The sequence below is a fragment of the Candida orthopsilosis genome (assembly GCF_000315875.1).
Source record: "Candida orthopsilosis Co 90-125, chromosome 3 draft sequence".
In the NCBI taxonomy this organism is placed as follows: domain Eukaryota; kingdom Fungi; phylum Ascomycota; class Pichiomycetes; order Serinales; family Debaryomycetaceae; genus Lodderomyces; species Lodderomyces orthopsilosis.
In genome coordinates, this window is record NC_018296.1 from 1,207,026 (window position 1) to 1,221,836 (window position 14,811).

At 37.4% G+C, this 14,811-nt stretch overlaps 5 protein-coding genes across 5 annotated transcripts; 2 read left to right on the forward strand and 3 right to left on the reverse strand. All coding sequences in view use genetic code 12, as the record gives it.

Moving 5' to 3' along the window:
• Window positions 1–1,089: 1,089 nt before the first annotated feature.
• CORT_0C05220 (Acs1 acetyl-CoA synthetase) lies at window positions 1,090–3,120 on the forward strand (the record flags this gene model as incomplete). Its single annotated transcript, XM_003868752.1, has 1 exon — window positions 1,090–3,120. The coding sequence occupies one exon, from the start codon at window positions 1,090–1,092 to the stop codon at window positions 3,118–3,120; it is 2,031 nt and encodes a 676-aa protein (XP_003868800.1).
• Window positions 3,121–3,389: 269 nt separating this feature from the next.
• On the reverse strand, window positions 3,390–4,232 carry CORT_0C05230 (Hem4 uroporphyrinogen III synthase; the record flags this gene model as incomplete). Its single annotated transcript, XM_003868753.1, has 1 exon — window positions 3,390–4,232. The coding sequence occupies one exon, from the start codon at window positions 4,230–4,232 to the stop codon at window positions 3,390–3,392; it is 843 nt and encodes a 280-aa protein (XP_003868801.1).
• Window positions 4,233–4,556: 324 nt separating this feature from the next.
• On the reverse strand, window positions 4,557–8,339 carry CORT_0C05240 (Spt23 protein; the record flags this gene model as incomplete). The annotated part of the gene is made up of 1 exon (XM_003868754.1): window positions 4,557–8,339. The coding sequence occupies one exon, from the start codon at window positions 8,337–8,339 to the stop codon at window positions 4,557–4,559; it is 3,783 nt and encodes a 1,260-aa protein (XP_003868802.1).
• Window positions 8,340–10,567: 2,228 nt separating this feature from the next.
• Window positions 10,568–12,120, forward strand: CORT_0C05250 (Cnl1 protein; the record flags this gene model as incomplete). Its single annotated transcript, XM_003868755.1, has 2 exons — window positions 10,568–10,644; window positions 11,394–12,120. 2 exons carry the CDS (start codon window positions 10,568–10,570, stop codon window positions 12,118–12,120), a joined length of 804 nt encoding a protein of 267 aa, XP_003868803.1.
• Window positions 12,121–12,353: 233 nt separating this feature from the next.
• CORT_0C05260 (hypothetical protein) lies at window positions 12,354–14,378 on the reverse strand (the record flags this gene model as incomplete). The annotated part of the gene is made up of 1 exon (XM_003868756.1): window positions 12,354–14,378. One exon carries the CDS (start codon window positions 14,376–14,378, stop codon window positions 12,354–12,356), a length of 2,025 nt encoding a protein of 674 aa, XP_003868804.1.
• Between the last annotated feature and the right edge of the window lie 433 nt (window positions 14,379–14,811).

A 14,811-nucleotide genomic window follows, 5' to 3' on the forward strand; every position in this document is an offset into this window, starting at 1 on the left:
AAATGCTGATAATATATGACATAAACCTCTGTTTAAATAATTTAGATTCTTTATTACAAAATTATCTTGGGATGTGTTTTGGTCAAGGGGACTCACATTCTTGATTGATGCTTTTGGATTGCATCATATTTCGATTGGGGACCGAATCATACACCCGTTAGATTGTTCATTGTTTGTTATTTGTGGGGCGATGTGACTGAAGTATAAAATCTTACCAGAGGGATCTCACACTTCGCTTATATTAAGGCAACAATGAATTTGACGATAAACTTCAGTTCAAAGCACCTTGACTAAGCAACTTACGTAAGCGCCGAATCAATATATCTACATAAGATGAGTTTTTTGTTGTCCTATACTTCCAACGAGCTTTTCATCATTTCCCTATATCCCTGCTTTGTACTTTACCAAGTCCGAAAGTGCTGTAATCGTATCCTTCTTGTTCACACCAATTGGTTTGTGTAAGTTTCGGGCTTTTATTATTTTTTCTTCACTATGAAACCCAACAATCGTTTTTTAGTGCAAAAAATTTAACCTTTTAATTTCGATCTTCCTCTTTGTAATTATTTTTATATTTATTTTGGTTTTCGTAAATGGGGTGGTGTTGGGGTTCGAGTGGTGAGATTTTTACTATAAATATAGAAGTCATTCCCACGATTGAATTCTCCCCATTGGACTCTCTCAAAATCTTTTATACTTTCACTTTCTCATAAACTAATTCAGTTCAATAATTAGTCGCATATTTCATCAATTGTTAACGTGTGACAAACCATCCCCTTACTGAAACTCATTTGATTTACGAGAATCCTCAACAAAAATTTCATCAGGGCCAACTTACACAATAAACCATCATTTTGCTACAATTGTCGAGTTTTAAATTATTGCATAATAAAAAGACTCACTTACACAGCCTATTTCTCCCTTCCCATACATAATTTGAATTATTTGTTGACTTAAGGTTCTTTGTAAATACTTTTCAGCGTCTAATTTAATTTAACAACACGCTCAAATCTCCACACTAACAAAGACGTGAAAAAAAAGAGAACTTCATTAATCAACCCACAAAAACACACTTACACAACTTCAATCATAATGCCTGAATCCAAACATTCACACATTTCCTTAGACCACGAGTCTATGCTTCAACCTCCAAAAGGGTTCTTTGAAAGATCTAAATCCAAGCCAAACTTGGCTGATTTCGCTACCTATCAAAAATTATATCGTCAATCGATTGAAAACCCCAATGAATTCTTTGGCGAACAAGCTAAACAATTTTTGGACTGGTACAAACCATTTGACTTGGCTAGATTTCCAGCTTCAAGTGAAGATGATTTCAAAAATGGTGATTTACCAGCTTGGTTCGTTAATGGTGAATTGAATGCTTGTTATAATGCAGTTGATAGATGGGCTATCAAGAACCCAAACAAACCAGCTATTATTTACGAAGCTGATGAGGTCAATGAAGGTAGAATTATCACCTATGGAGAATTGTTGAAAGAAGTTAGTAAATTGGCTCAAGCTTTGGTTAAATTGGGGGTTAAAAAGGGTGATTCAGTAGCTGTTTATTTACCAATGATTCCTGAAGCTATCGTTACTTTATTGGCAATTGTTCGTATTGGTGCCATTCATTCAGTGGTGTTTGCTGGATTTTCAAGTGCTTCTTTAAGAGACAGGATCTTGGATGCTGATTCAAGAATTGTTATTACTGCTGATGAATCCAAGAGAGGTGGTAAAACTATTGAAACAAAGAGAATTGTTGATGACGCATTGAAAGAATGCCCAGATGTTAGAAATGTCATTGTTTTCAAGAGAACTGGTAACTCTCATGTCCCATTCACTAAAGGTAGAGATTTATGGTGGCATGAAGAATTGGCTAAATATGGTTCATATTTCCCACCAACACCAGTCAATTCTGAAGATCCATTGTTCTTGTTGTACACTTCAGGATCTACTGGTAAACCAAAGGGTGTCCAACATACAACTGCTGGTTACTTATTAGGAGCATTACTTACTACCAAGTATGTATTTGATGTTCATGAGGATGACATTTTGTTTACTGCTGGTGATATTGGTTGGATTACTGGTCATACATATGTTGTTTACGGTCCATTATTGAATGGTGCTACATCAGTTGTATTTGAAGGTACTCCAGCATACCCTAATTTCTCAAGATACTGGGAAATAGTTGACAAGTACAAGGTTAATCAATTTTACGTTGCTCCAACTGCTTTAAGATTGTTGAAACGCGCAGGCACCAAGTTTGTTCAACCGTATGATTTAAGTTCAATAAGAGTATTGGGTTCAGTTGGTGAACCAATTGCTGCTGAAGTATGGCATTGGTACAATGACAATATTGGTAGAGGCAAGGCTCACATTGTTGATACTTATTGGCAAACCGAATCCGGCTCTCATTTGTTGACTCCATTGGCTGGTGTTACCCCAACTAAACCCGGATCAGCTTCATTGCCATTCTTTGGGGTTGACCCTAAGATTTTGGACCCAACTACTGGTAAAGAATTGGAAGGTAATGATGTTGAAGGTGTTTTGGCAGTTAAATCAGCATGGCCCTCAATCACCAGAGGTATCTTCAATGATTACAATAGATTTATTGACACCTACTTGGCACCATATCCAAACCATTATTTTACTGGTGACGGGGCTGCTCGTGATTTGGACGGATTCTATTGGATTTTGGGTAGAGTTGATGATGTTGTCAATGTAAGTGGTCACAGATTATCTACTGCTGAAATTGAAGCCGCTTTGATTGAACATGATTTGGTTGCCGAAAGTGCTGTTGTTGGATACGCTGATGACTTGACTGGTCAAGCTGTTGCTGCGTATGTTTCATTAAAGAAGGACAAATTGAGTGATAATGAAGATATGGATGCCGTGAAGAAGGAATTAATTTTGACGGTTCGTAAAGAAATTGGACCATTTGCTGCACCAAAATTGATTTTATTGGTTGATGATTTACCAAAAACTAGATCAGGTAAGATTATGAGACGTATTTTACGTAAAGTCTTGGCTGGTGAAGCTGACCAATTGGGTGATATTTCAACTTTATCTAATCCACAAGTTGTTCAACAAATCATTGATGTTGTTGATGAAGCAGTCAAAAAGTGATGAAGTGAATGGGTCATGCTGGAACATTGTTTTATCTTGTTGGATGTTTTTCTTTTATATTTTGTTTTACAAATTTTACTTATTTTTTACATAGATCAAACAAAGAAACAGGTTTGATATATTTCTGACTCATTGTGTTTGTATCTAGTTTATTTATTTAACAAAGCTTTATTTATACAATCATTGTAGAGTTAGATCAACTCGATTAAATAGGGTTCTATGTATATACATGAATAAATATAGAAGCTACATCTTTGAATAATTCACTTCTAATCACATTTAAGTATGCCATCAACCAAACTGGCAGCATCTGGTTTTGCAGCAATTGTATCAGGTGTTAATCCATGGGATAAGAGATATTCTTCAGTGGTAGGACCAATACTAGCCAATTTCCACCTTCTGGTCCCTTCAGACGCACCAACAGTATTACTCAGTTCTTTCAAGTATTCGACAATATCTTTAGTTCCTTGAGGACTGAAAAATACAATCCATCCATGTAAACTGGCCGTAGCTTCCCCACCATTTTCACCAACTCCATCGACTCCTTCAACAACAGCATTGAATTTATCAATTATATCATCTCTTTCACAAGTTTGATACATGACAAATTCTTCAAATTGATTAAACTTACCAATATCTAGCAATTTCCTAGGAATTATATCTTTTCTAATTTCACCAGTAAAAAATACAATTTTTGTATTTGGAGTCAATTCATCCATGATCAAATCAGCTAATTTGGAACCATTTCCAGCATCTATACCACCTCGTACATTAACGAATCCAACTTCTTTTAATATCTTGTGAGTTGCTGGACCTACCGTGTACCCCACTTTATTCAAAATTTTCAGTCGTATATTCGCCTGATGATCTTCATTGAGTTCATTGATGCATTCGCGCAACATTTCTACTGCACGTTGTGAGGTGATTATGAAATTCAGAGTGTTTTCAACAAATTCGTTAGATGTAAGATAGGCTATTGTTTGTGCTTTGTCTTTATGAGTATGATGCAATAATGGGATAAAATGGGGACTGTACGAATTTGCTAGGAGTAAGTCATGGTAGGGGTCTGAGGGTGTACTGGGATTTTTTAGTAGAATGACTGTATTGTTCATGGTGCCGGGAACGAGGGGGAGAGCTCAGGTGTAGAATAAGTTGTTGCAAAAGAATAGCAAATTTGATTTGAAATTGATGCGTCCTGATACGATCGAATTTTTTCACAATGCGGCTTTAAAGTGAAGAGATTTGGCAAACCCCATAACACCCACCAGGAAATATACCAGAGCAGTTGGACTTTAACAATTCTAACCATTAAAAAAATTTATATTAAATATTACAAGCTACTCTTGATCTAAAACTGAAAAGCAAAATATAAAAGCATATCACATAGTCATTAATTTAAAAAATCTTAAACCTCACATCACATAAATATCTGTTGTTTAAAAATCCACCACACGTCGTATCGCAGTAGTTGCTGTACTTCCAGCAGCAGCAGCAACCACTTTTCCACCCCCTCTACTCTTGAAAACTTTGGCAATACGTTCGTTACCAACCATAAGATTACCAACTGTATTTCTCACCAATTCTTTGGCGTAATCAAGTTGTTTGAAATTGTAACCAACAATATAAACCATAAAGAATAATGCAAATATGACGACTAATGCAGGGATCCAAAAAAATACCAACATCTTGTCATGTTCCACCGGCTTCCTGGGATGATTGATGTAGGTGACGACCATGTCTTCTGATGAATCAGATGCTAAGCCAGAATCAATATCGGTATCATTAATCTTAGAACTGGTTGGTTCGAGATCCGTTTTAGTGTTGGTGCTCGAACCTGCTTCAACTGATCGAGTTTCGGTGACACTATTCATCGACTGTTCAAGGGCACTCTTTGGCTTGGCAGTGAGGGTGGATGAAGGACCAAATGGGAACAAATCGTCATACTGTGGCAAATCACTATCGTCATCTTTATTAAACACATTCTTGACTTTTTGCCATAAACCAGGTGAAGACGGAGGCTTTGTTGATCCCGAGATAGCAGAAGAGGCATCAGTCTCTTGCCCAATATCGTCAATTCGTGAATCTTCATCTGTCTCTTCATCACTCACTTCAATATCATCACTATCACTATATTCATCATCACAATAATCAGCCTCCTCCTCGTCATAATCATCTTCAGACTCAAATTCAGAATCGGCAAATTCTGAGGAATAATTCCTGTTATTCTCCCAAGTTGAAATTCCGCTATCTTGTTGGTCCTGAGATGGAAGGTCTCTACGTGTCTCATCATCTTGGGTCATCTTTGATATGTGACGCCCATAGTCGTCGTCAAACATTGAATCCAATGAATCAAAGGACGTTGCCTTCTTAATAACACTCAAATCCTCTTCTCTCAACTCCAATGGTAATTGTTGCTGCTGTGACTGCTCCTCATATGTCTTGAACATATCAATAACGTTCAAGTCACAATAATCTCTCAAGTACTTATCATTCAGCAACTTCAAATTCCAATTGGACTTGCATTCAATGAACAATTGAATCAATTTACGATGTCCACACATAGAGGCCAAAAACAATGGTGTTAAACCTTGGTTATCTTTAACGTCAATCTTGCAACCATGTGTAACCAAAAACTTGATCAACTTGTGATAATTCTTCATGGTGGCCAAATGCAACAACGTTTGGCCTTGAGCATTAGCCAACTGCCAGTTTGGAATGATAATTGGACAATTAGGTAAATCAACTAAAGATAAAAGACGCACCAAAACTACTTGTGTTGATAATCCAGACGATGTCAACTTTTTCAACGAAGCATGAGCACTATTGAACCAGTCATGAACATCATCCTGACTCTGAGACAAATTTGTAGGTGATGTCGTCATTGAGGTTGGAGCTGTACCAGTACTATTACCACCGGTACTAGTGTCACTACCAACAATCCTCTTGGCAATGTTCTTTGCATCTTCTAATTTACCATTCATTTTCAATCCTACTATTTGCAAAGCCAATTCAATCAATTGTCGGTCGGTATCATCCGTGTATGTAAATATTTGCTGTTGTTGTGGACCGCCAATTATTGACGACTCTTCATTTTCAAAACTAACCAAAACCTGTCCTGGTTGCAGTGCTGGTGGTAAATACGTCACAATTGTAGTTTCCGACCAACAATGAGTAGCCAACGCTTGGTTAGAACCAAACTTTACCAGTAAACCTGGTCGGAAGTTAAATCCCAATAGCGTAATTTCAATACCACCACGTACAGGTCCTTGGGCAGGAATTATTCTTTGTATGGATGGCAAACGTTGTAAGGTTTGGGAAGGTTGCGAAGGTTGCGAAGTTTGCATTTGCTGTAATTGTGGATTGGGCGGTGGGTGTTGAGTACCCATTGGTGATAATCCGACATACAGCGACTGTTTCATAAAGTGCATATTGGTTGATGTATTGGTATCACTGTTGCTCAATGGGGAATAGCCACTTATACTGCCATTGTACATTGGATTGGCCGAAGTGTTGTATGAGTCGTCGACAGACAATTTCTTACGTTTGATACCACGACTTGATTCAGCGTCAGTATTTGTGTGCACCTCGGAAGCAGATTCATCCACTGAATTAGGAGACGAATGCTGAGTAAATTCATTATTGGAAAATTTGTGTTCATTTTCGGAATCAGAGTTGGAAATTCTCTTCTTTTTGCTTCCAATAGACAGAGTGTCTCCCAAGCCTTGTAGATTGACTGACGATCCAGCGACTGAATTGGGCATCGAGTCTTTAGTCAAAGGAATGTTTTTCTTCCTATCCATGATCATAATCGGCGACGACAATTGTTTGGCCACAACTTCACCTTTATTATTCTTTATCAACATCAATACTCTAAACCCAGTCAGTTCTTTATGATGTCTGCAATAACATATAATTCTTGCAGACAACTCAATTGACTTTGAATTGTCGTTGTTTAATCCCGATGGAGATGGGAATGAAACAATTTCCTTGCAATTGAATATTATAGCCTTTTTCATCATTTTCTCATCAGCCCAACTAGTAGAATTGTTTTTAATTGCAGCTGGTGTTTTGGTAGATGAAGATGGCGTAGGGGTAGCAGCATTGTTGTTAAATTCATCCATTTCACCGGCTGCTTTACCACGGGAAGCTCTTTTTTGTTCCCTTTTGATACACCTTGAGCATATGTTACACGATTTCTGCAAATCTGAAGTGAGTACGTAAGCATCCAAATACAACAAATTATCCTTCAATCTGGGATGCAAATTTTCAACCGGGTCAGACAAGCAAAACTTGTTTTTCGATATAAGGTCTTGAGGTACGTATAACAAGGCTTGATTTGGACCTGGACTTAACGTTATATCACACCTGATTTGTGTTTCAACACGTGAATGACTAGGTAAAGCAGATAATGTCATCTTGTGTGGCAATTTATTGATAGCATCAGAAGAAAAATCCAAGTATGAAGCATCAGGTACATCAACAGTCTTTGGTACTGCATTTATACGGTGACATCCAAACTTCAACTTGTTCAATTCTTCTCTAACAAATTCGTATTCAGATAATGAAGTTGGGTTTGATTGCACAATGTGGCCATTAGAAATTGATCTTGTATCCTCTGGAGATGTCATGGCACTAGGAGTATGCAATATTGAGTTTGTTATTGAGTTTTGGTGATTCTGTACATTCAGTTTCGACAAAAGTGGATCATGGGAGAAATTTGAATCATGTGGCAAATCCATATACAAATAATCATTGTCCTGTGGAGAAACACCATCAAGATTCAAATCAAGGTCATTGGTATCGTTATTGCCATTTGGTAGGTTTGAGAATTGAGGAAAACTGTCTCCATTCAAGCCATTTGCCAAATTATTTGTCTGTTCTTGAATATTGTTTGCGTCATTAGTTAGAGCGTAGAGTGAGTTCATCAATGTATCCCCCGAAAGCTGTTCTTGTTTCATCTTTACAGCGCTGCTATTCTTGTCACCATTGTTGGGTGTAGTGGTTCCCATGGAATCGTATACTCTCTGGTCTAAAAATTCATCTAGTATATCGTGGTTTTCGTCTAAAAGTTTTGTATGGGAGTTGTGACTACTTAGTAAATTGTGGAAATCACTGTTGTGACCACTGTTGTTGTTACCACCGTCATTGTTGCTGTTGTTGTTGGTATTGTTGCTAAAGAAATCATGTGCTGCATGATCCTCATGTGCAACAAAACTCATAGCTGATGTGGAAGGAGGAGTAGGCTGTGTAGTTTAAAATGTAATTTGTAAGTTGTGTATCTCTTATGTTGAATAAGTCAACGAAGTTATATATATATATATATATGCAGTAGTTGTGGGTTGTTGTTGATGATGATGATGATGTTGTTACTGGTAAGTTAAATTACAAGAGAGACTGAAGTAAAAAAAAAAGCTGAAAATGAAATTTGTTTTTAATTATATTTGTGTGAGTGAAGTGAGTGAGTATGTATGTATGTGTACAATGGGTAAAATATTTTTTTTGGATTTTTTTTCTTTTTGTCTGAGATTAAGAAAGGGTGTGTACGGGTTTACAAAACATAATATACATTGACCGAAAGCCTTTCTTTATTTTATTTTACGAATTAATATCCTTACGTAAATTCATTTCGAAGATGTATTTGGCTGACGTGTTCATATCTCAAGTACCTTGTTGTCATCAATACTATCTTTTAGAGTAGAAAGTCAAAGTGTTGTTCATTTGTAGTTCAAAATTAAAAAGTATCAGCCTTTTTGTGTGTCTTTGTTTTTGTCTTGTCGTAACTTTTTGTTTCAAGGCGGTGATTTATATATTACTACTACTACTACTGCTACTACTATTTCTACGAAAAAAACGTTTACTGCAAAAGCATTTAGTTTCGGTGCTTAGATCTCCTTTGATAGTTTAAACACCATAGTCTTGTCTCCTTGGTAGTTGTTCGTCCTTGAGATAAGCAATAGTTCACTTTAATTTTATAAGATCTAGACTTCAGATCTTTGTCTAACAGATTTCAAATACAAATACAGTAAGCAAAACAACAATGGCAAATATTGATGATCTTCGCTTGTACACAAACAAAACCTCTTGTTGAACATTTTTTTTGTTCTGTTACCTTTCTGCTTTAGCTCCGGAAAGTTTACTACCGAGGCACAGGTTGGCAAAAAGGGGGCTGAAGAGTACTTGGGTCAACGATGGTGGCCACGACGTGTCTCTTTAATTCCTATGCGTGCCTAGGTAGGGCTGCTTTATCGCTTTATGTAAGGCAAGAAATTCTATTTTACAGAAGTTTATATTCTCATACCCATCAATTGAGCATTCAGCCTTCCCATTGCATACGACTAAGATGTATCCAGAAGAAGCTAATGCCACGTAGATGTCGACGATTCGAAATAGCTATAGTAGAGTTGACACGTAGTCTGATTCTTTCAATTGAAAATTTGCTCTTATTGTACATTTTTGCAGTCAAAAATGTTTAATTACGAGTGTGTTAGTTGGTTAGTTAGTCCCCCTTTTTTTAATTTTTATTTTTATTTTTTTTTTACTCAACAATTGACATTTCTTTTCTAAATGTACTGCATATTAACACAAAATATTTTTGTTGGGGGTTTGTATTACATAACAAATTACATAACACATGATCATTCAACAATGGTGGCAACGACGTGTGTCTGTAACTCCTATGCGTGCCTAATCATCAACATTTACTTGATCAAAGAGTCACAATCAAACAAAGTGGACGGCTTGCGTACCTCATGTGAAGTCAATCATATTTGCATATGACATCACACTTCAAGTCAATTAATTGCTTCTTTTTGTCACAATTTAACTTCCCCGCTTTTAATAAACTAAAGAAGGTTTGTTTTATTGTCAGGCTTCTCTTCACAACTGTCAATCAGCAATTATCACCTCCCCACTGAACCCCAACCGCATTTGACCCCTCAATTCGCTAAGAAAACAAATGATCAGTGTATCTTGAATCGTAAGAGAGTCATTCTTGCAAAACCACATGACATGACCAATCGAGCTACTCAATTAAAAGTGCTAAACTGAAATTTACAAACCTCCCAATTGAGGCTCTTTCAAGACTCTGCTACTCTTGAGATGAATATCAACCTTTTTTTTAATCCAAAACTATCGAAATTGCCAATAGGAACAATTGGGTATCAACGTCCAATGAAGAACTAATTCACGAAATTATAGAAGTAAACGGATAGCAGACAGGTCTTAAATTCGATTGAAGTTAGAGAACAGAGTAGTTCCGCATGCAGACCAAAGCAAAAGTGATAACAGTTGGTCAACTAACGTCACCAAATAATTGATACAATATCCCACACGCAAAGTAGTGTAATTGTGACAAAAAAGGAATTTTCCAAGTGTTTGTCACAAGAGAGCAAAAAAGGAGAAAAAATTGCAACGCAATCACTACTAAACAAGACTATCCAACGCCGTAATGCCTAAGAACACATTGTATGTGACTGGGTTCACAAGAGAATCAAAGGCTGTCGATTTGGCACCTGAATTCGAAAAGTATGTATTTTGATTTTATGATGGATTAATCTCCCCAGTTACACAGTGATGTTTGTTTCTTTATTCAGCTTGCATATTCATTGAAAAAGAAAGATTTCGATCCAATGGTTTGTTTTCCTAGCAGATTTCCAAGATATACTGTTACTCCTCACTAAAACGTGAAGATGTTCACTTCAATCATCATGACCAGCTTCACAGTCTAAATCAACCTTCATATACTTTATCAAACATTGTTTCTAGGGTTTTCCATGAAGCGTTTGCCAAAGAGTGATTCGCATCCACGATCATACCCAGAAGATATCAATTTCACTCCTTCCTTCTCACTTTAATTCACAATTGCAATCAAGCGAGTCTATTTTCTCCACATTTCATCATCATCATTTCCATTTCCTTCCTCCCAATTAACACAGCAACTGATTCCCATTTCTCAAGACTATGAACCCATTAATCGAGTCAACTACAATTCATTTTCACAATCTATCTCCAAGTTCGTTCATTCGTTCATCCATCCATTACCTTTCTCCAATTCTTTTCAATCTTCATTTCACACTTCTAAAGTTGTCTATTTTTTACTAACCTTTTTTCTTTATTTCATTTTCTTTCAACTTGGAAAATCAATAACAGAAACAACCAAATCATTCGTTTTTCAATTGAATCATCAATTTCAATCAACTACAATCACAATCACAATCACTCATTTCATTTCATCTCATTCAAAAGAGTCAGCAACTAACAATTTTTTTTTCAAGGTATGGTGATTTAGTCAGATTAGATATTCCTCCGCCAAGAACCTCAGACGGACAGAAATTTGCTTTTGTTGAGTATAAGGATGCTGAAGGTTGTGAACGTGCTTTGGATATGGATGGTAAAGAATTCCCATTCACTCTTCCAGAAGGTTTAGTTGTTCAAGTTGCTAAATCCGATCCCTTCACTTCAAGAGAAAGAGGTGGATTTAGAGGTAGAGGCGGATACGGCTATGGTGGGGGTGGCCCCGGTTATGGTCGTGGAGGTGGATACGGCCGTGGAAGAGAAGGTTATGGTGGTGGCTACGGTGGCGGTGGATACGGCGGGGGAAGAGGATATGGTGATGGGTATGGGAGAGGATATGGTGGATATGGTGGAGATAGAAGAGGTGGATTTGGTGATAGAAGAGGTGGTTACGGAGGTTATGGAGGCGGTAGAGGATACGACGATGGCTATGGAAGAAGAGGTGGTGGTTTTTCTGGTAGAGGTGGAAGAGGTGGATATGGTGATTACAGAGGAAGCCGTGATGGTAGCCGTGAGCCACATGATGGATTTAGAGGAGGACCAGAACGTGGTTTTGGTAGTGGTGGTGGACGTTTTGAAGATAGGGAATATAGAGGAGGTAGCGACAGATATGAGCGTGAACCTAGAGCTGAAGAAAGAGGTAGATACAGCAGATCGCCATCTAGATCGCCTGTCAGAAGGGACAGATCAAGATCACCAGGCTTCTAAAGATTTGGTTTAGGCTCATTTTCTCCTTATGCGTGTCACACCGGTGTATATACAATCGTCTTACTTACAAAATAGTTTAGCTTCAATATTACACGAAAATAAGTCTTATTCAATGTGGATTTCTACTCTAATTAATTTCTCTGCAAAATGCACGTAGTTGAAAACTATATCATGTTGAACAATTACAAGTGTCTCGTTTTTCATTTCTCGTTTCTCGTTGCTCGTTTCTCTCTCTAAAATGTTGACAATCCGGTTGTCATGAGTCCAAAATTGGCATTTCGTAAAACCCCTCCACTAGCTCTAGTCATTGGACTCCCACTTGATTTATTAGCATTCTTCACATTAACTTCTCTCAAGATGCTCATAATCACAGTCAACACCAACGTATCTTGATCCATTGAAAATGTACTATTCAAAAACTCTTCACTTACAGGCGACTCATTATTCCCATGTGAAGGGGAAGATGATGTTGTCGATTGTGGTGACAGTGATTGCAAATCTTGGTATATTTCAGCTTTACCAATTTCATAGTATTTCTTAGGAATAAGACTTGAGTTTTGTCCTTTGTACAAGCTTACATCCTTGTAACATCCAAATGGCGGAAGATTATTGGGGATAAATGTAGCTCGATGATGACAACAATTAGAAAATCCATCTTCATCAACAAACTTTGCATTAGGAATAGGGTTTACATAAGTAGCTGGATCATTAATATCAAATTCAACATATTCTTCATGATTTGATGATTTCTTCAACTTCATGAACCCCGACGATGGTTTCTTGTTGACAATGCCATCACAAAGTGAAGGTTCATCATCATCAATTATGAGTAATCGCATATGGGGATTATATTCACATACTAATCCAGTTGATATCGTAGTTCCAATAACTCTAAATCGAGTTCCTTTATAATTGAAATCAGCAAATGGTTTAAATGTAGATTCAAACATGACAACTTTAAAACATGATGCAGTGTTGGGATAGAATTCAAGTATGAAACGACGATAATTCAGGGAATATTTCAGATACACATTACAGTAGTCGAAAGTTTCGAAATCAATGTCATTTTGTTTGGGATCTCCTGGATTAGGTGCTGATGGAACTTCTTTAAATTTTTTGAAAATGAGATATGGAGTATTTTTACGAAATGTTGACATGTATGGCAGATGCATTCTCAAAATTGGCAACCCTTGACCTTTGATTTTGTAACTTATGGGTATGATATGATTCCTTTCATCAATCACTTCGTCATTGCCACCATCGGGGTTGGCGTACTCATTCTTGTTTATACCGTTAGATGAAGTAACCTTTTTGATGTCACCATTAGAATCATATATAATTACCGAGCTCTTCCTTTCCTTTTTGATATTAGTTCTCAACTGCTTAAAAAGTTTGAATGATGCTACAGTAGGGAAGATAAACACATCACTCTTCAACATGCCGCCTACAAATACCACCAGTCGTTTGTAATTATATGCTGATAGTTTTCGATCCATAACTTTCTGATGATCAATTTCATAATGTTCTTCAGGTGATTGACTATCATTGAAGATAGTTGACAAGTCGTCATCAGCAATGGTATCATTCTCAGCATCGTAATCTTCATCAAAATGATCAACCAGTGCACCTCCACGCCCGGTACTGGCACGAGCTTCTCTGCGACGACGATCTTCGGCTTGTGCTTGATCTTCCGCTAATCTCAATTGTCGTAGGACAAATGGTAAGTACATTGAAAAATTGTCAATGTAAACATCTTGTAACTCAAGTCGTTGCTTTCGCGTGGCGCAAAGTGTATCAGTCTCTGATAATGCCAATGAATGATTATCACCATCTCCTTGATTATCAGGACCAGATGTTAATGGCGACAAGCAATCGTCACTGTTAATTGTCTCGTTAGTGTACGTTTGTTGAACTTCAGCTGGTTCCTTCTTCTCTCCTGTATGAAGTAGCTCTACGTTATAACGCTGCAGAGTATTAGTAGTGTTGCCTTGAGAGGTCACTGATACTGTGCCAGCTTGACTTGATCCCGACGATGCCCTGGATTTAGCCGATTCCTTGGAATTGCGTCGATGCGGCTGTGATTGTTGTTGTGGCTGCAGATAAGATTGCGACGACTGTTGTTGTTGTTGTTGCTGACTTGTCTGTTCATCTATCAGTTTTTCTTGCTTGCTCTGCGATTGTAATTTATGTCTTCTAAACATGTTGATTGAGTTGGGTACCTTCCCTTTAAACATGGTTGATAAAGAAGGATTCGACATCGTTTTATATAGAAAGGTTTATTCCCAATTTCACAAAATTAAAAATCGCTTAATCCACAACCAACAAAAAAAGTATTTTGATAAATGGATGACAGAACAATAGGACTCTGTCTTTCCATTGTTTTAACTCATAACCAAACGAAAAATACTCATGACGTTTTCATGTTCGCCATAAAATTTGAACGACATAGCCACCACATGATGGCACAGTTGTTAAGAAGCGCTGCTTGAGAAGCCTATCTAACCTCTGAAGAGCCAATTGAAGGATTGAGCCATACATTTAAGCAGCTTCCAATCGACGAATTGCTAACTACCACCACCACAAGGTTGACACTGTTTTACTGGAAGGAACTTGCACCCCTGAAACGATAGTATTTCTTGGGGTCCCCTCCTTTGAACTAATCCTAATTGCGCGCGATTGCAACTTTTTGCG